The sequence below is a fragment of the Aptenodytes patagonicus genome, chromosome 7, assembly GCF_965638725.1.
Source record: "Aptenodytes patagonicus chromosome 7, bAptPat1.pri.cur, whole genome shotgun sequence".
Classification (NCBI taxonomy): Eukaryota; Metazoa; Chordata; class Aves; order Sphenisciformes; family Spheniscidae; genus Aptenodytes; species Aptenodytes patagonicus.
Genome location: NC_134955.1, coordinates 31,050,013 through 31,069,570, shown reverse-complemented (window position 1 = coordinate 31,069,570; position 19,558 = coordinate 31,050,013). Strand labels below are relative to the sequence as shown.

General features: G+C 42.6%; 1 protein-coding gene across 1 annotated transcript in view; it reads left to right on the top strand.

Annotated features, from left to right (window-relative positions):
- Positions 1 to 19,558, top strand: part of LOC143163394 (cytosolic phospholipase A2 epsilon-like) — a 41,045-nt gene that overhangs the window by 1,261 nt on the left and 20,226 nt on the right. The window contains exons 2-3 of the mRNA XM_076344661.1: positions 1,150 to 1,222; positions 18,514 to 18,650. Coding sequence (XP_076200776.1) covers positions 1,150 to 1,222; positions 18,514 to 18,650 — 210 coding nt within the window. The remainder of the gene's footprint in view (positions 1 to 1,149; positions 1,223 to 18,513; positions 18,651 to 19,558) is intronic.

The following is a 19,558-nucleotide window of genomic DNA, read 5'->3' as shown; positions in this document are numbered from 1 at the left end:
TTTTGGAGTGAGACATAAAATACGGACCAAGGTCGGTTTATCATAATTCAAGAGAGATAGGGAGTTTGTAACCAACTTCTCAGCCGGATCAATTCCTAACTGGAAAAAGAAGAGGAGTGACATAATCCCCCTAAAGGGATTTAATGGAGTCATTTTGCTAGCAGAGAGTGGGAGAGGGATTAGGTAACGACTTTCAGTCATAGCTAAAGTTTCAGGTACTAAAATCTGCAAGAATTAATAATTTGTTTGGCTTGTGTCTAGTTATTTGTCTTTCCTTCCGTGCTTGATGTTTCAGCTAATGATCCTTTTTGCAAATATCCAGCATCTGGTTTGGGTGGGGAAGTTTCAGTAACATCTCTTCTTAAGCTGTTTTCTTTCGTGTAGGTTCTGCTGCATTTGTGCTGGTGGTGCCTCTCTCACTGAACAGTTTCATTTTCCTCTGGGGTCATGATGCTTTTGAACATAGCTAAGACATTGAAATCTACAGCATTGTGATTATACGTTTTACCATGGATTGTTTCTGTTTCTGTTTCCTAGTAGTTCTTTGTATGCCCTCATTTTCCTCTTCCTGACCGCAATAGCTGAACACCTCACAACCTTTCATGTATTTGCTCTTCATGATTTATGGGAAAAGTTCCTGATAAAGATTTTAAATGGAAAGATGGAATTTTTACTAAATAAAATTATCTGAGAAAATATCTGCTTTCTGTGTGAAATTTCAACTGTTCAAGAGAATTAAACTTATTTTATCTTTGTCTACAGACGTTTAATGGAAGTGCTTCCCATGCACACTTGCTCTTTGCTAGCTGATTTTTCCAGCTTAATTGTTGATAAAGATTTCTTTTAAATTAAAATGTCCTGTCAATTTATTTATGCAAGCATTAATTTTATTTAAAACCATTTTACTATGTCATCCATTTTACTGTTATTTCTTCCATCAATGACATATATACACAGAGGAATATTTCCTGCTTCTACTTTTAACTCTACATAGACATGGTTTTATATTCCAAAGCAGTGCAAGTAGTTCATCTTCCAATGTTGCTGCACAGCTTTGAAAATTGCAACACACTTATGGGAGGGCATGTTTTTATGAAGCATAAACAATTTAATAGTCATGCAGGTAACAACTTTGTCATTTTTCTGCAGAGTGAAGAATGCCCTTGCTGCTCACTCTCTGTGAAAATCATAAGAATGAGAAATCTGAGAAAGGCAGATCTGTGTGAGTATCAGTCTTTCCTTGCGGTTCCCAGTAGTTCAGTTCTGAAAGCAGAGAATATAAGCAAGCACTGTAACTTGTATCTGTGTATGAAGTGTCACCATGGTTTCAAATATTGATGCATATTTGAATTTGGACTGTTCTTAGGATAGTTTTGTATAAACAATATCTTTCAGTTTATAGAATGTTACTATTAGTGGAAATATCAAAGGTCTACTGTGGTGTGCTGTAAAGTATCTTAACTGCTAACAAGCTTCAGAGCCAGTTTTGCTGAACAAATTCAGCTGTTAATTTTCAGTTGCAGTTTTTGATGCACTGAGATGCAGGCTGCACCTCTACTTCTTGACAAAAATGCCAGCACTGATGTCAAGTGGCTGCCAGAGCCTGTGGGGTAACACGGGAGCTTTGGTATCATCTTCTGTACCTGTCTGTTTTTTGCAGACAGCAGAAATACATACAGGTACCTCTGAATTTCTATTTGCTTTAAAAAAAAACAAAGAGGAGCATTATTTATCTTGTTGTCAAACAAATTTTTTCTGTCAAATGTTTACTGAAATGTATTTGAAATACCGGACTTTCAAGGCAAAGCCACTACCATTGAAATGTTTCTGGGGACTTGGTGGAATGGGTGGAAGTGGAAGTGAAGAGAGAAGTATCTCAGCAGTTACTCAGGTAGGAGAAAGTGAGCTGAAGGTCAATTCAAATATCTGCCTCAGAGACAAAGAACAAGGCAGGAATGCAATGGAAAGGAAGTGACTATGAACCTTTGCATATTAAGTAAGACCAGTGAACTCAGCAAGAGTATTTGCCTCCATGGAGACTACTATTCAATTCTTGCTTTTCTACTGTTGAGCTTAGCACAGGAATATTGCCTTTTCTTGAAAACAGCACATCTTCGGAGAAGAATGAAAGGACAGTTCAGTTCCCTCTCTGTCTTTTTAATCTCAGCTGAGCTGTTTTCTGGCATAAATGATACCAACCCAAGGGAATGCCTAAGTTGTCCTGACAGCCAATAGCATCACGATAATGACCTACAGAGTTGATAACTAAATATTTGCCTCTGGCCTTAAAATCAGGGATGGTTATTTCTTTCTCAGCATTTTACTAAGACTGGAAGTGAAAGCCTTTACATTCTTAAGGACCAAAGAACTTCCAGAAATCCATAGCTATTTATCTTAGCTCTTTATCTTCTGTTAGTCTTTATCCTGTATCTTCATTTTGAGCAGATGTTTGACTGCCTGAATGCAGGTATGAAGCTATGTCACTGGAGATGTGCTTCCAAAGCCAGATGTGGAGGAAGGTCTTCGGCAAGAGCCAGAAGAAGCAGTGCTAGGTGCCAGGGTCTGACAGGAGCAGCCTCATCCATTCCCCATCCCAGTTGCCTTTATTGAGCAACAGAGCACCACATTTTATTTTCCCTCTGAGAATCAGGAGCAAGTTACCCGTGGCACAGCAGAGAGCCAGTGAGATTTTATCTGCACCATACCTGAATGCTCTCTCAGAGCACTTAATTTTGTTAGTGGAGCCATGCCAGGTGGTGTGATACACACCACAAGAAATGAGACTGTGTTAAAAAGCATTAAATTGTATTAGAAAACCAGTGTGAGAGTGTAGTAGGAACCTTTTTGTGGCGGCCCTTCTATTCTGGACGAAAATGTTGTGCAGAGAGGTTTTAACACCTAAACAATGAGAGAAGTCCTCAGAGGAAGAGATCCAAAGGCACCCGTTAAAAAAGTCTGTCATGGAAGAGAGAGGCATTGGCATGTACAGCAAAGTTCACTTTGTAGTCTATATCAAGTTCAGAGTGGTTTAGGCTGAAGTGCACTTATGGGCAGTGAGACAAGTGGAGACTTTGAAAGCAAATTGGGGAATCCTAACCTATGCATTTCGTTGCACATGAATAGAGTCACTTGAATGTAGCAACAATGATTGAAGAAGAAAGTAAAGATAACTAGTTAGGCCTACATATCTGTATTTCTGTAGATATTTACTTTCCCAGGATTAGTCTTTGCTCAAAAGTGATTTTTTTTTTTAAAATATTTTCGTGGGAATGTATTTGTCATGTAATTAATGTATCTCTTAAAATATTTGTAAATATTTGAAATATATTTGGCTCGAAATATATTTTAGGAAAAGATCATATTTCCCACTCACATTTATTTGTTTTAATCACTACTTCTGTACAATTTAAAGTTGTTAAGAGAGACAGATGATGACAGAGAGTTGAAAGATGGCACAGACATAATTCAAACTGCAAAGAGACATCGGTGCTTTGTTGGAGTCAGAGTCTGATTAGACCAAGCTGTGGTTTTTGGAAGACTGCCTGTCAAAGATGAGTATGCTTTGCTTTTCTTCAGCTGTGGCACAGCACAGCTAAAGTGCCCTCCTTGTGCAGAGGGACTGTTACCCACAACTCACAGTATCCATGCCTCCTTAGATCTTGCACGTCATATAATATAGGACTTGTTTTTTTATTATAGGATTGCTGTGGCAATCATCTATAATCATGATCTCCTGACCTTTACCCTTTGTGTTAGACAAGAGGTTGTATTTGTACATGGTGTGAGCATAATAACAAGAATTAGGCTACTAATGTGTGTTGAAATCTGATAGGAATAAGGCTTATCCATGAATCAGGAGGATTTGCTCCTACGTTATGCAGGTTATCAGGCATCTACAATCCAAGTAGTACATATCATTCCCAAGACAGAGCTGTTGCAATTTCTGGGCATGTTTGAGTTTGGCTGAATTTTCCCTGTCAAAAGTTGTAAGAATAGTGATATCAGACCAGTCCAAAGTTTCATCTGCATTGACAGTATGTCCCCAGAACTGGCCTATAATAAATGCTTTTGGGCAGGACAAACACTGAAGCATGCTTTTCCCTGCCCCACTCTTCCAAGAGATCTATGGTTCGTGAGGTCTGTGGCTCAGAGATCTGGCTCCTGAGTCAAAAGTAGTGTTTGCATTTAATTGCCATACCCAAAATGCTTGGCACTTGGAGGCCACTAAGGGATTTTACTTTGATATCTTTCAGCTCACTTTGCACTGGACAGGAACCCAGATGCTCATTCTCAGTGTCATAGGAAAACACCAGGCCCAGTTGCAGGATGTTATTCTTTGGGGAGGTCTATATATTTATATTGCTAATTAAATAGTTACGGACATTTCTTTTTTCTCTTCTTTGCCTTGCACGGGCAGCAGAAATGCCTACTTGAGAAAAGCTGGTCTTTTTCAGGCTGGCCTGAAAAGGCCTTTTCTGCATATTAGGGTTAGGGTTAGCTCTTACACAAAGACAACTGCCCCCTTGTATTTATTCCAAAACCAGCAGAAAACTTATCACTAACAGCTGCATGACTGCAGCTGTCTCTTGCTTTAAAACTGTGAAAGCTTTGTGTCTGTCACAAACCTTCATAAATGCATCCACAAGTTCTGCAAAATCTGGATTGCGCTATTTCTCTGCAACTGTATAGGATGGTATGTGGAGATTTCGGAGAGAAGTGTTTAATTGCCCATAGTCTGAACAGTGATCATCCAACTGGGCTAGCTTGAGGCACTGACAAAATAGGGAGCCATTGGCAGCATCAGGAGCAAGAGTCACAAGCTGAGGTGCCTGGGCTCTCCACGTTCCTGTACCCCCATTGCAGTGCACAGGGACACAAGTATGACTGTACTGGATCAGACCAAAGGTCTCTCCTGCCCTGTGTTTGAGAGTGGCCAAAGGCAGGTGCCTGGGGAGGAGTATGAGAGTAGAGTGAAAGCATATAGTGCGCTCTGCACGATGTGGTCTCCCAGCCTTTGATCACTTCAGAGTCGGTAACTTCCCAGGCCAAATACAGTTTTTCTATGAATGCAGCAACACCTCCAGTCTACTCTTGAACCTACGTAAACTCTATGCATCAACGACAGTCTTTGTCCAGCCTCTGGTTTCCATGTCACAAAAACCTCTGCTGCAATCTCAATGCCTCATCCTAGTAGTGGCAAAAATCAGTTTTGCCTTCACTGCTGAAAGGCCTTGAATTTGTTCTGCCATCCAGTGACTTCCCATGATCTTCCCTTACTTTCCCTGTCAGCTGACATAGTGGAGATTGACTTTCAGCAGGCTTCCCACATGTGGGAAGGGATTGGTTGTTGCAAAACTTTTGTTTTCCAAGGGCTGGTCCACCAGCCAAGATCACTGGAAGAGGGCATAGCTTTCATCTTCAAGTCCCCCCACCCATTTCTTCATAGAAGCCTTTGAAAGCCCCTTGAAGCCACCTTTATGCAGGGCCCTGCATTTCTACCATTTAACCATGGGAGAGTTTCTTTCTGGAGAGACTTCTCTGCTGGCCACGTACCACTGCATTTCACCCCCGTGTGTCGATTATAACAAGAACTAGACCCACGCTGTGTAAATTCCCCAGAGTAGATCCTGTTTTCAGCGTGGCTGCCCAGACCTGCCTTGCTGTGCATGGTCCTGTTGGAGCACGCCCGGCGCTCGCTGTTCCCAGAGGCTGCCACTGCAGTTACAGGAGAGCATGGGCTGCCTCACACAGCTGGCAAATCTGGTTTAGCATGGCCCTTTTCATGGTGGCAGAGTTCACTGGTTTTCCAGGAGGGAAAATAAATATCTTCCACGCTGCAAATTGGCACCTATGGGAGAGAAATCTGTTTGTTTCATGGGCTACAGGTGAAATATAAAGTAACATCTTTAACATACATGTATTTCACAGAAATATTCCCTTTAGGAGACAAAAAAAAAGTCTTTAAAAATATTGGCTTGTCCTACTTTGTATTTAGCAAAGTCCAAGGCTCCAGAAAGCTTCTCCTGGAATGGCCTACAGCTACATTTTTTTTTTAATGAGACAAGCTAATCTCAATCAGTATTCTCATTTGGTAAAGCCTTAGGCTTGTCTCTAAGTTTCACTAGAGTGTTATATCTGGGTCTTGTTAAATCTGGGCCTTGCTGCTGTGTAATTTCATAGCAAACTCCCAATATTACACTGGCCGTTGATTTTAAAAGTTGGAAAGTGGTATTACTAACTTTTTTCCTTATATCACCTAAATCCTGTGTAACACCATCATAATAACGAATTCCCTTTCATTGCCATGTTCTCCAAAGGAAACTATTGCGTGCAGAAAGGACTGATTGAAGACATGCACGCAACATGCTGTGTATATTTCTTCTTACCTTTATCTCTGACTGTAGCACTGCTGTGAGGGGGCAGCAGCAGTCTTCATGAAAGAGGGCAGGCAGGCAGCATGGGCAGTACCAGCAGGCAGCTGCCTGGGCTGGCCAGTGCTAATGGCACGTTTACTTTAGAGTAAGATTGCTTCCCTGTTAAAATGAATGTGGTTAATGACTTTTGCTGTGGTTGAGAGACATCCTGGGACATGGTTGTTTGAAAAAGAGCACTGGTGTCTTTGCAGGGCATCTCATCTGAGTTCCTGATGCCGCTGGCTGCTTAGGCAGGCTGCGTTTGCATTAGTGGAGAGAAATCCTAAAAGCAGCCCAGGACAAACACTTGACAGTAGGAATCTGAACAAAGACAGAGAAGTAGTTATGTGAATAGCTGCCAACTTGCAACAAGGCCTGTAAACAAGGGTTTCCTAACTGGTTAAGAAACTGAAACAAACAGGTATAAAAGCAACTGTTAATCACGAGAAGCTCCTCCCTGTGATGTCATATCCTGAAGCGGTGCTTTTCTTACTGTAATTGTAAGGTGATTAGATCAACATCAAGATCTAATTGCATAACTACTAAGGTACCTGTCAAAATGGAGCCCTGGTCCTGACTGACTTTTGTAACAACAAAGTCATAACCACAGTTAATAATATGAATAACAAATTAATGGATAATCTCAATGAATATGATGTGAACCAACTTCACAGTTGCAGTTGTTAACAACCTCTGCTCCTTTCCATTCAATCTTCTGTTTGATTTTATCCACCCATGTTACCCAACTCTGCTCCCACTCTTCCTCAGTTCATTACTACCATCTAAACACATGCAAAAACATAGTTTCCCTCAGATCACCCATTTTGTGTTCTCTAGTCTAAGAGATTATTTCCAGGTTTTTTCCTTTCTCAAGTCTTTAATGTATTGTTGGCAGAAACACCAAGACGGAGTGTATTGTATAGAATGCAGTGTGTATTGCATGGTATACAACTGTATTGTATTGTATACATGGTAAGAAGTGTGGAGACGAAAAGCCTGCCCTGTGCTTTCATAGCAGCATAGGCTGCCACTAAAAAGGACAATGCTATGTATAATCAAGGAGCTCATTAATATGTTACTTGTTTAGAGATCTTGGTCAGGGCACCTCCTTACACATGTGGAAATAATCGCATCTCTACTGCTAGGTATCAATGGATTGTATGTAGGTACACATGCATCTTCTTGCAGCCGTGCAAGCAACAGAAAGCTGTTCTGGTGGTTAAAGGTATTGTGTGTGATGTTCCCCCATGACTTCCTCCAGACTCTTGGTGTAACCTTGGAGAAGATGAGTTTCCTCAAAGCCTTAGTTCCTCATCTTTAAACCAAGGGCTGCAGCAAGGGCATTAGGAGCCTCACAGGGGCATTAGGAGGATGAACTGATTACTGCCTGAAGGACTGGTGAAAGGAGTCAATGACCTTAGATAAATGTTAGGCTCATCTCTGTTTCAAAGGCAAAGGTGAGAGCAGCTACTGTGCTCTAATACTGTACCAGCACAGGTGGTATTGCAGCTGTTGTCCTTCACTGAACAGGGATGATCTTTAAAGCCTTTTGTGATGGTACTACATGTTCCTAGTAGACTTAATTATCCTCTTGTTTAGAGGAGTCTTCTAGTTAACAAGTGGTTGAAACAGGTTTTAAAATGTTTTATGATGTTTTAAAATGTCAAAACCTGTTTTAAAACAGGTTTGAAAAGGGTGGAGGCAATGGAAATGAACCAGGGAGAAGCTTGGGTGGAGAAGAGAGGCTGGAATTAATAGGTGACAATGGCAGCAATGTAGAACCGCACAGCGATTTGAGAGGACACAGGTCCATGAAGCGATTCATGACCCTTTACTCCTCCTCTGCCATTTGGCTTGCAGGGTCAAAAGGCAGTGGCAGACTCTGCTCGGGATGTGACTTTCTAGTTTGCACTCAGAAAGTTCCAGCAGATCTGGATGGATGTTTCTGCAAGAGCTAAGACACATTTCATGAAGTGCTGTGCTAAATAAGTAACACAGGACAAGACTAGCATGCAGTTTCTTTCAAATGTATGTAAGCAACTTCAGCAGTTGTCAACAGATAGGCTTCCTATATTTACAAATTTATTTGGGCTGAGCTGTGCAACACCTTCTCACCACTTATGAAACTAAGCTAAGCATTGCCTTTTCACATGCTTACAGTCTCCCAAATCTTCTTAAAAGTTATTGTACCTTGGCATTTTTTATCATCCTTGATAAGTATCATATTTTACTCCATATCCTGCTTACTTTTGCACAATGATATATTGGGTTTAAGACCAAAGAATACTTTGCTTGACACTGAAGAGTGACCACAAATTGAATATCAGCAGACCTGCGTTTACAGTACTATTAGTTTTTATGTGGGACATTCAAAGAAGTTCATAAAGAATATGAAGATTGATACAGACATTTACTTATTGCAGGACTTGCTTCAGAATTTTTGAGGTATTCCTTTGATGAGGAGAAGAAGGTACAACTTCCCATCTTCGGTATTTTACTGTGAAAAATACATTTAAGTACATTTTTGTTCATTGGTGCCCAATAGATTTTTCTTATATACTGTTAAAAACCTGCAGAATCTGTTCTAGTTCTGTCTTGGTTGTTCCGGTTTCATCGAGACAGCAGTATCTGCAGTTCATCCAGTTATGCATTAAGCAGTGTGACTGATATCTGTAATCAGTGATTCATTCTATCCTGTACCCTCTGAGCAGAGACCTGTTTTGTTTTATGCATCTGTGCTCTCTTAGTGCTCTTTCACACGCGTCTAGATGAGATGAAGTGTGCTGCTGAGGTGAGCAGTACGGTAAAAGCACAATGTGATAAGGCCTGTGGTATGTCTTAGTCCTCATGGAGGTTTATTCTGAAGACTAAGAGCAGTGCCAGGGAAAGCCTTGCCCACAGGTGAGATTCACAGAGCTTGAGGACCTTTATCAGCAATGGTGTCCAGAGAGGAGCTTCAGGCAACCTTTCTGCTGAACTGAGGACATTGATTACCTTGTAGATAAGGACCAAGAACCCAGAAGTGATTTGCTATTATGTGGGAGGCCAAGTAGAGAGGCTAGATTTAACATGGCTGTGATAGTCTGCATGGCTGAAAAGACACGTGAGAATTTCCACGTGAGACTATGGCTTCTCTCCCAGGCACTGTGTATGACTGTATCTTCAGCAGGAGCGAATAAAGTAGTGCTGCAGTAGTAGCCAGTGAAGGTTAACAGAGATTCACTCACAAATATTGATGCTGATGCTTGCATCGTGTTCTGCTATTAAATTGGCAATCTCTTTGAATTGGCATTTGAATTGAATTTGGTATTCAATCTGGCAAAGGTATTCATCTTTTCCTATTTGTTCAGGACCAATCTTGACTACCCTTTTTTAAAGAGTTCCCTTTCAGTTCAAGAACGAAAACCAGACAAAAGGGGTCTTGGATATAAATGTTCCTTGTAAGTCAGATATATCTATTCTTAATGCTTTCCTTCATTCTTACTCATAGGAAAGTTGCTGTAGACTGCTAGATCAGTTGGGAGTCCTGGAGGACTCCAGCCAGAACACGAGCTCATTTAATTTCACTGTGAAAATAGGATTAGTTGTAGTCTTGTGATAAAAGACAGTCTGGAGACTGTGTGTTTATTTGTGGCTTACTTTGATGCGAAAGAAACTGGTGGTGACATCTTTGTAGAAGAGACGTGTAAAATGTGAAGACTTGGCTGCCAAAAGCAAGGCGCATGTTGGAAATGCATCCAAATTGTAGTATTTATGTCAGGATGAACCATTGCTGCAATGTAAGCTTTTAATCCAGGCTGAATTAACTCTCTCCTTAACTTATAAACCAAAACAATCAAACTGTAATCGTCACCTGCGTGTTATGCCCTGTAGGTCTAAAATTTAGTTCACAAAATGGTGACTGACATTTACAGACTTTGGGCTGAATTCCCAGGCACAAGAAGACCCATTTACACTGTGGTGTAAACACTCTTGTTTCCAGTGGGTTGCTCTGATTTGTTATGGAATTTTTCTTACCAAAGTAACTCATCAGCATTGACGTCTTTACCTTCATATTGGCTGCTGCAAAACATCCTGTGAGGGAATGAGGTGATTTATTGCACCCTACTTTGGTTACTTAGTTATAATGATGTGCCTCATTATTTCCATGCTGTTTCTTTAGGCATAACTCTTCCATCCTCACCATAAAAAAACAAAGAACATCTACAGGTATCTATTTTTTTTTTTATGTGTACAGAATCTACAGTAAACTCCTATGGATTATCTGTGCTACCTGCTTCCTGTGAGACTTTGGGATATTTTTAGCCTCACTCATCATATTTGCAAATATTTTCTGGTTTTGAGATACACCAAAGCCAGCAAAAGAGGAACACCTCATGTCAGTCAGCTGACATTGTCCTCACTATTATACTGAGCCACAACTTTTTGGTAGCTTCCCATTCAGTACCAAATTTTACTTGAAAGAAAAGATATATAGGAGAGATGTCCCTGCTGTAAAGTTTATTTATTCAGTAGAAAAGTTTTGATTTCAAAACTCTGAGTCTCAATTGAAAAATTCAAATTAGAATTACTGCTGCAGTGCACTGACAGTGCTGCAGCTTAGCCTCAGTCCCTGTACAAGATTACACCTCCCATGATGTATTGCTCCTGCTTTTTTCAGAAAAATCCTGGAGGAGAATGTAAGAAAAAGTACCATAACTACATGTTTTTATAAAGCATGTCAGAGGCATTTCTGAGTCAAAATAATGATGTTTAAGGCAAAAAAACCTATTAGTTTTAGCTGAATGTTAAAAACTTGTTTGTTTCAATTCCCTTACTGAGTGAACAGCATTCTTGTGAACACTTTCTGAAGAAAGAAAATTTGTGAATGTTGGTTTGTTGGTTCAGCTGCTTCTGGTATTGATTTTGTTTCCACTCTCGTCTTCTTTGAAATCCAAGGCACTTCTGTGTACTGCTTGCAGCCTGTTTCCATGATGTTTCCCTCTGATAATGGTTTCTTTAGATGCCCAGCAGTTCTAACTACCCACTGTGTCTGCATCAACAGTGGTGTTGTCTGGCCAAGACCTACTTTTCAGCTAGTTTATTTTTAAATGGAAATGAAATAACATTCTAAAAGATATTTTCTAGTGATAGATGTGAGACTGTACCACAAATCACTGCAAGAGGGTCTGAGGTGGAACGAAGGAAGTCTGCCCTCTTAATAATACCTCTTGGCCAAAAATATATGGCTTCCTACTGGCTGATACTCCCACTCTGGCTGAGTGGGAACAGTGAAATAGTGGCAATGCTTATGAAAAGTCTGAAAATGGGTGTACCTATGGAAATACATGATTTCTAGTTCCACTTTGCCAAAAGAGAGCATATGTAAGGGTCATCTAATGACTTCTGTGCCTCTGTTATCATGTACAAATCTTGCAAGAACAGCTACATGTACCCAAAATACCAGTTAGGTAATATAATTTATCCCCCATTGCTTCATGGAGGAGATGGGGTGGAGGGGAAAAGTTGTAGCACTGCTGTCTGTGGGCTTCTCTGCATTATATTGTGTTGCTTTTTGTATTTTTTCCTTTTGACAGTTGTATTAAGATGGTACACAGAGGCTCTAGGTATGGATTTAGGCCTTGTTACTTGGACATTGTATGTGTTTGGAAAGGAAAGGTGGCAACTTTTCGAATGAACTTGCAGTCTTACTTCATATGTGTCAAAGAAGGATGTTTGCAGTTGTTTTGGAGGCAGCGCCCAGGTATCTGGGAATCAATCTCTTGGGCTGGTGTACAGTATAAGGATGTCCTATCACTTCCTCCCCTGACAGTCAAGGCTGGCAGGGAGACCGGTTAGTTGGTTTCCATGCAACATAATTGATATGACACGACTATCCTGTTTATTGTCTTCCAGCATAAACATGGGCATCACGTGGCAGCAATTCCATATGATACCTTGTAGGTTCACCTGGGCTGGTCCTCTTCTTCTGAAGCAGGATCAAGTTTACCTTGTCTGTCACTCTGATGCATATCTGGGTACCAATACCCTCTGAAATTAGTTACCTAGAAAATTTACAGAATCTCTCTCGCTATAGCTAACTCTCTTAGAGCTGGAGCAATTTTCCTAATTTTGTCCTTGTTCATTTCCCTCTGGCCATGCAGAGCCACTGATCATTGTCCTCTCTCTATCAATCATTTTGACATTACAGAACTGACTATTACCAAGTCCTTTGTCAGTCTTTGTTGTTGTTGTTGAATTAGCAAACTCAATTCTTTCAGCTTTTTCTCATATGCCAGGCTGTCTAAGTCAATCCTCTTCAATCTGGACATGTTTAATTTTAATTGCTGGTCACAGCTAAAAGCCTTTTATGGTGGAGGGAGGAAGAGAGCGGAAGAGAGCTGGAACATGGAAGACACTGAGCATCCACTTGTTCCTGTCCAGGACTGGGAGTGCGTGCAAAGAGATCTCATGATAAATCTCATCACCTGCACTTACGTTTAAAATTGTGTATTTGGGATTTGGTCCAAAGCTTGTCTAAATCTGTGTTGTATATATAAGTTACCAGATAAGTCCTGCAACACTATAGTTCTGCGGCATAATTTGTTATTCTTCATGCAGTGGCCTGGCTGCAATTGCTTGTTTTCAGATTCAAATACCTTTGTGTCTATCTGCATTCTTGTCTTGGGCTATGTCGAGACCGAGGCCTCACTGGTTACTAACTGAGCTGGTGTTACGTGTGGATCATCAGGTTGTGGGACTTCGTTTTTGCTCTTATTAATGGTGAACAGCCTTGCTAAAGACTGGACTAACTTCTCAAGTTGGCTATAGGTCTACTGTGTTCAGAGAGGGTGAAGGACTGAACAGAGATCCCAACAGCTCTATCTAGATACAAGATAATAAGTCACAAGTTTAGAGCTGGCTTCTTTGATACTCTGAAAATATCAAATGCCTGTCTTTTAAATCAGGATTCTTAGCTAGTATGTACAACAAAGAGATATCCCAGACCATAAATGAAAAAACTCTCTATAACACACATGTATCAGTAGTCCGTAACTGACAGATACAATTGTTGAAGAAATAATTTCTCACTCTTACCTGCTTCTCTGGCACTGTCTGAGGAAGTGACTATGCAAAGTTAATATTCTCTTTTTCAATTATTAAAAATCAATGGAAGAATTGTAGAAAATATTGTGGGGGAGAGAGCTAAAGAAATTAGTCTATAACCTCCTTGACCAATAAATTGTTATCTAAAAGTACATTGCACATATTCTGCATTTTAAAATTGTAGTAATAAGTCTAAAAATATCCTAATATTACTTACAAGAATTATAGACATCTGAATTTGCAATGTTAAAGTAATTTCTTCCCTGCTATGGACAGTAAGCGGGAAACTATCAAATGCATGTTGAAAAACTGGAAGATCATAGAATCATAGAATCATAGAATCATTGAGGTTGGAAAAGACCTCTAAGATCATCGAGTCCAACCGTCAACCCAACACCACCAGGCCCACTAAACCATGTCCCTAAGCGCCTCATCTACACGTCTTTTAAATACCTCCAGGGATGGGGACTCAACCACTTCCCTGGGCAGCCTGTTCCAATGTTTAACCACTCTTTCACTAAAGAAATTTTTCCTTACATCCAATCTAAACCTCCCCTGGCGCAACTTGAGGCCATTTCCTCTTGTCCTATCACTAGTTACTTGGGAGAAGAGACCGACACCCACCTCGCTACAACCTCCTTTCAGGTAGTTGTAGAGAGCGATGAGGTCTCCCCTCAGCCTCCTTTTCTCCAGGCTAAACAACCCCAGTTCCCTCAGCCGCTCCTCATAAGACTTGTTCTCCAGACCCCTCACCAGCCTCGTTGCCCTTCTCTGGACACGCTCCAGCACCTCAACGTCCTTCTTGTAGTGAGGGGCCCAAAACTGAACACAGTATTCGAGGTGCGGCCTCACCAGTGCCGAGTACAGGGGCACGATCACTTCCCTACTCCTGCTGGCCACACGATTTCTGATACAGGCCAGGATGCCATTGGCCTTCTTGGCCGCCTGGGCACACTGCCGGCTCATGTTCAGCCGGCTGTCGACCAACACCCCCAGGTCCTTCTCTGCTGGGCAGCTTTCCAGCCACTCTTCCCCAAGCCTGTAGCGCTGCATGGGGTTGTTGTGGCCAAAGTGCAGGACCCGGCACTTGGCCTTGTTGAACCTCATACAATTGGCCTGGGCCCATGGATCCAGCCTGTCCAGGTCCCTCTGCAGAGCCTTCCTACCCTCGAGCAGATCAACACTCCCACCCAACTTGGTGTCGTCTGCAAACTTACTGAGGGTGCACTCAATCCCCTCATCCAGATCATCAATAAAGATATTAAACAAGACCGGCCCCAGTACTGAGCCCTGGGGAACACCGCTCGTGACCGGCCGCCAACTGGATGTAACTCCATTCACCACAACTCTCTGGGCCCGGCCATCCAGCCAGTTTTTGACCCAGCGCAGAGTCCACCTGTCTAAGCCGTGAGCCGCCAGCTTCTCGAGGAGAATGCTGTGGGAGACAGTGTCAAAGGCCTTGCTGAAGTCCAGGTAGACCACATCCACAGCCTTTCCCTCATCCACTAGGCGGGTCACCTGGTCATAGAAGGAGATCAGGTTGGTCAAGCAGGACCTGCCTCTCATGAATCCGTGCTGGCTAGGCCTGATCTCCTGGTTGTCCCGCTCATGCCTTGTGAGCACCCTCAAGATGAACCGCTTCATAATCTTCCCCGGCACCGAGGTCAGGCTGACAGGCCTGTAGTTCCCTGGATCCTCCTTCCGGCCCTTCTTGTAGATGGGTGTCACATTGGCAAGCCTCCAGTCATCCAGGACCTCCCCCATTAACCAGGGCTGCTGATAAATGATGGAAAGCGGCTTGGCGAGCACCTCCACCAGCTCCCTCAGCACTCTCGGGTGGATCCCATCCGGCCCCATAGACTTGTGAGTGTCCAGGTGGCGTAGCAGGTCATTGACTGCTTCCTCTTGGATTACGGGGGGTTCATCCTGCTCGCTGTCCCTGTCTTCCATCTCGGGGGGCCGAGTACCCTGAGGATAACTGGTCTGCCTGTTAAAGACTGAGGCAAAGAAGGCATTGAGTACCTCAGCCTTTTCCTCATCCTCGGTGACAATGTTCCCCCCCACATCCAATAAAGGATGGAGATTCTCCTTGGCTCTCTTCTTGTCATTAATCTATTTGTAAAAGCTTTTTTTGTTGTCTTTAACGACAGTGGCCAGATTGCGTTCTAGCTGGGCTTTTGCCTTTCTCATTTCTTCTCTGCATGACCTAACGAGATCCCTGTACTCTTCTTGAGTCGCCTGTCCCTTCTTCCACAAGCGGTAAACTCTCCTTTTTTTCCCGAGTCCCAGCAAGAGCTCCCCGTTCAGCCAGGCCGGTCGTCTTCCCCGCCGTTCTTCTTACGGCGTACAGGGACAGCCTGCTCCTGTGCCTTTAAGACTTCCTTCTTGAAGATCGTCCAGCCTTCCTGGACCCCTTTGCCCTTCAGGACCATCTCCCAAGGGACTCTCTCAACCAGCGTCCTGAACAGGCCAAAGTCTGCCCTCCGCAAGTCCATGGTTGCGGTTTTGCTGGTCCCCCTCCTTACTTCACCAAGAATCGAGAATTCTATCATTTCATGATTGCTAAGCCCAAGACGGCCTCCGACCACCACATCTCCCACCAGTCCTTCTCTGTTTGTAAACAGCAGGTCGAGCGAGGCACCTCCCCTGGTAGGCTCGCTTACCAGCTGTGTCAGGAAGTTGTCTTCCACACACTCCAGGAACCTCCTAGACTGCTTCCTCTCTGCTGTGTTGTATTTCCAGCAGATGTCCGGGAAGTTGAAGTCCCCCACGAGAACAAGGGCTAGCGATTGAGAGACTTCTGCCAGCCGCTTGTAGAACACTTCATCCGCCCCTTCATCCTGGTTGGGTGGTCTATAACAGACTCCCAGCAGGATATCTGCCTCGTTGGCCTTCCCCCTCATCCTTACCCATAAACACTCAACCGTATCATCATCACAATCGTTGAGCTCTATACAATCAAAACACTCCCTAACATACAGGGCCACCCCACTGCCTCTCCTTCCTCGCCTGTCCCTTCTGAAGAGTCTATAGCCATCCATTGCAGCACTCCAATCATGAAAGTCACCCCACCATGTTTCTGTGATGGCGACTAAGTCGTATCTCTCCCGCTGCACAATGGCTTCCAGCTCCTCCTGTTTGCCGCCCATGCTGCGTGCATTGTGTAGATGCACTTCAGTTGGGCTATCGATTTCACCCCCGGCATCGGCACGCCGATGTTTCATGTTCAGACTGTATCAGAAGACTTGAAAGATAAATCATACATAACCTGATTGCACAAATTGCTTTAAGCAATACCTATTCATTGCCAGATGGGTAACAACACAAGTTTAAAGAAAGTGTGGAATGAGAACCAAGAGACTGGTAGAGAAAGAATAACATATATACTGATAAGGCACTCTCTTCTTGTGGGTCATGTGGAAATACTAATAATAGCAGTTATTTTTTGTATAATGCTTTTAATCATGGGATGTCAAAGCAGGTTACAAAAGAGGAAAGGTTAATTATCACTGCTTTATTGATGGGGAAATGCAGATAGAGAAGCAAGATAAATTTGAATAGAAGCAATTGCCCACAGTGACTTAGCAGGCTGGAGCAGAGCTGCGATCAGAGCCAACATGTCATGAGACCTTTTCCAGCAGGTTACCCACTTGGTCATGCTGCCTCTCAGCATGTATCCCACAGTACCAAACTGCCTGTTATTAGACCCAAATCTGACCTGTTACTGTGATTACAAAACAAGTTCTTAGAGTTGGAGGCATTAGAGACAGCTGTAGTTGCCCAGCAGATAAAAAAAATGTCTGTTGTTTACAGGTAAGTGCAAACAGTGTACAGAACTGAAGGACAACACATTTGCTTCAGAAGGGAGGGCTGGAAAGGGTGAATGACAGTGCAGGGAGAGCGAGTCCCACCACTCTTCGCTGTTACTTTCAGGGTCTCAGTTTATTACCACAGGGTCATGAGACATCAGCTCTTTTATGCACTTAGGAGCAGATGCCCAACACTGCTCCCTGCCAAAAACCCCATTATCTTCTTAGCAGTATCAGTGAGAATCCTAACCACCAAACACCCTACACAGATCAGGTCAGCACACAAAAGAAAAGTTAGTTGCACAGACATACAAGTACCCAACCTGCCTTTCACCTGAAAACTCCAGCAATCCCCAAGACACAACTCGTCAACACCCTGCAGCGGTGGCCGGCATAGTTGTGCTCACCCGACCGGGAGGCTGTTTGCCCCACCTTGGGGCTGGGGGCAGTTCCTGGGAGCCCACCCCAAAGCAGCCTCTGTGTGTTATGTAGGTTTGATGCCATACTTGTAACTGTGCGACCTTGTGTTCAAACCTACATTAAGATAACACCTTTCTAAGAAATTAGAGGTTTCTTCACTATCAAGGCTCAGATTTTAAATCAGTAAGATAAAAGTGCATTGCTATTTTTGTATATTTGTTGGCGGTGAAGGGATGTGATCACATGTTGGGTGAGACAGTCTGCTTCCTCATTACATGGACTGGGCTACAGCTACGTGGGGGCAGCAGACCAGAGGGGGAAGATCCTTTGTACCCAGACCCTCTTTAGCTCTTCTGTTCCCCTTTCAAGAGCAAAGGACAAAGTTAGTCCCTTGTCTAAATGCTCAAAGAGTTAAGTAAGTATTTTACCCTTTAAAAAGATTCTTTTAAAATGTAAACTTTTTTCTTCTCCATCACAGAGATCTGTTGATTTGCAACAAATGGGACATACCAATAATGGGTTTTGTTGAGCAAAACTAGCTCTGCGTATTTTTTTCTTACCAGTTCTCTTTATTGCAGTAGCTTCTTTGAATCTCCATTAATGACCAGAGCTCCCACCTGCAGGGGGAAAAAAATAGTAGTGAGTGCTATTGAATAAGGACCTCTAAGAAAAGTAATAGAAACAGTATCTCCTTTTTGCAGCTTGCTGCCTATACAGTGCTATAAGACTATGATCTAAGATATTTATAGTAATTTGTTAGTTACAGTATATCTTTTCAAATACAGTTAGTCAAACTGATTGCTATGTAAGCCTGTCCTTGCCCACCGCTTCCCCTGAGACTGTCCGGACCAAAACCATCAAGAACTGCAAAGATCCAGTGTGGAATGAAACATTTTGCTTCAGGATCCAGAGCCAAGTAAAAGTAAGATGCAGAGTGCATTTGTTTTTCTTTTGGGGTGGAGATCTCATTGTGTGATCGGTATGTTGGGTACCATAAAAATAAATATGTGAGAGGGACTATAAGGATGTGGATAAGGGGATGTGGAGTAGCATGCAGCAGCAAAATTACATTTTATTTTCTGATGTATAAAAGATAGCCAAGATATTTCACAACTATTTATATAGTGTTCTGTCACTTTTCACTTTTACTTCCTTTTTTTTTTTTTTAAAAATCACTGCTTTTCAAGAGCAAAAGTAAGAATTTCAGAGTAAATTGAACAGCATAAAAGACATGTATGATCTAAGTAGTGGAAGCATCACTTGCTTCCTGCTTTTCTACTATTCCTTTGGAACTACCTGCAATAAACCCCCCCCCCCCCCCAAACCAGCATGTTAAAGTTTGCAAAAGAAGACCAGCTGAGCTTTTACCATGATGATAAATGTTAGAGCTTAAGAAGCTTTGCAAGTCCCACTATCTACTCCCTCCAAAAGGCAACATCAACATTAGAGTCCAGGAATCCACAAAGGTAAGTGATAGGCCAAGTAAGCCAAGTTTACTTCATACTTGGGACAATCAAACCCCCTTTTACAACTTGCACCCTTCATTTCCTAGGGCTGGTGGCAGAGCAGGACAAGAGCACTTCTGCTAGGTGCCAAATCAGCAGGCCAGTCCCCCGACTCTCTTGAGCATCAATAAACTCCTCCAACAGAGCCTTCAGAATAGCTCAAAGTGTTGCTACCGCAGTGACTCGAGTGAACGATCCCTCTTGTCTTTGTCCGCAGAAGTTGCCCATGATACAAGCTCTCAGGCTTTCTTGCACAGGGTTAGGTGGTGCTGGTCCTGTTTGGTACAGCTTTCAGCTTTAATATGTCTGCTGTTCTGTGGCCTAC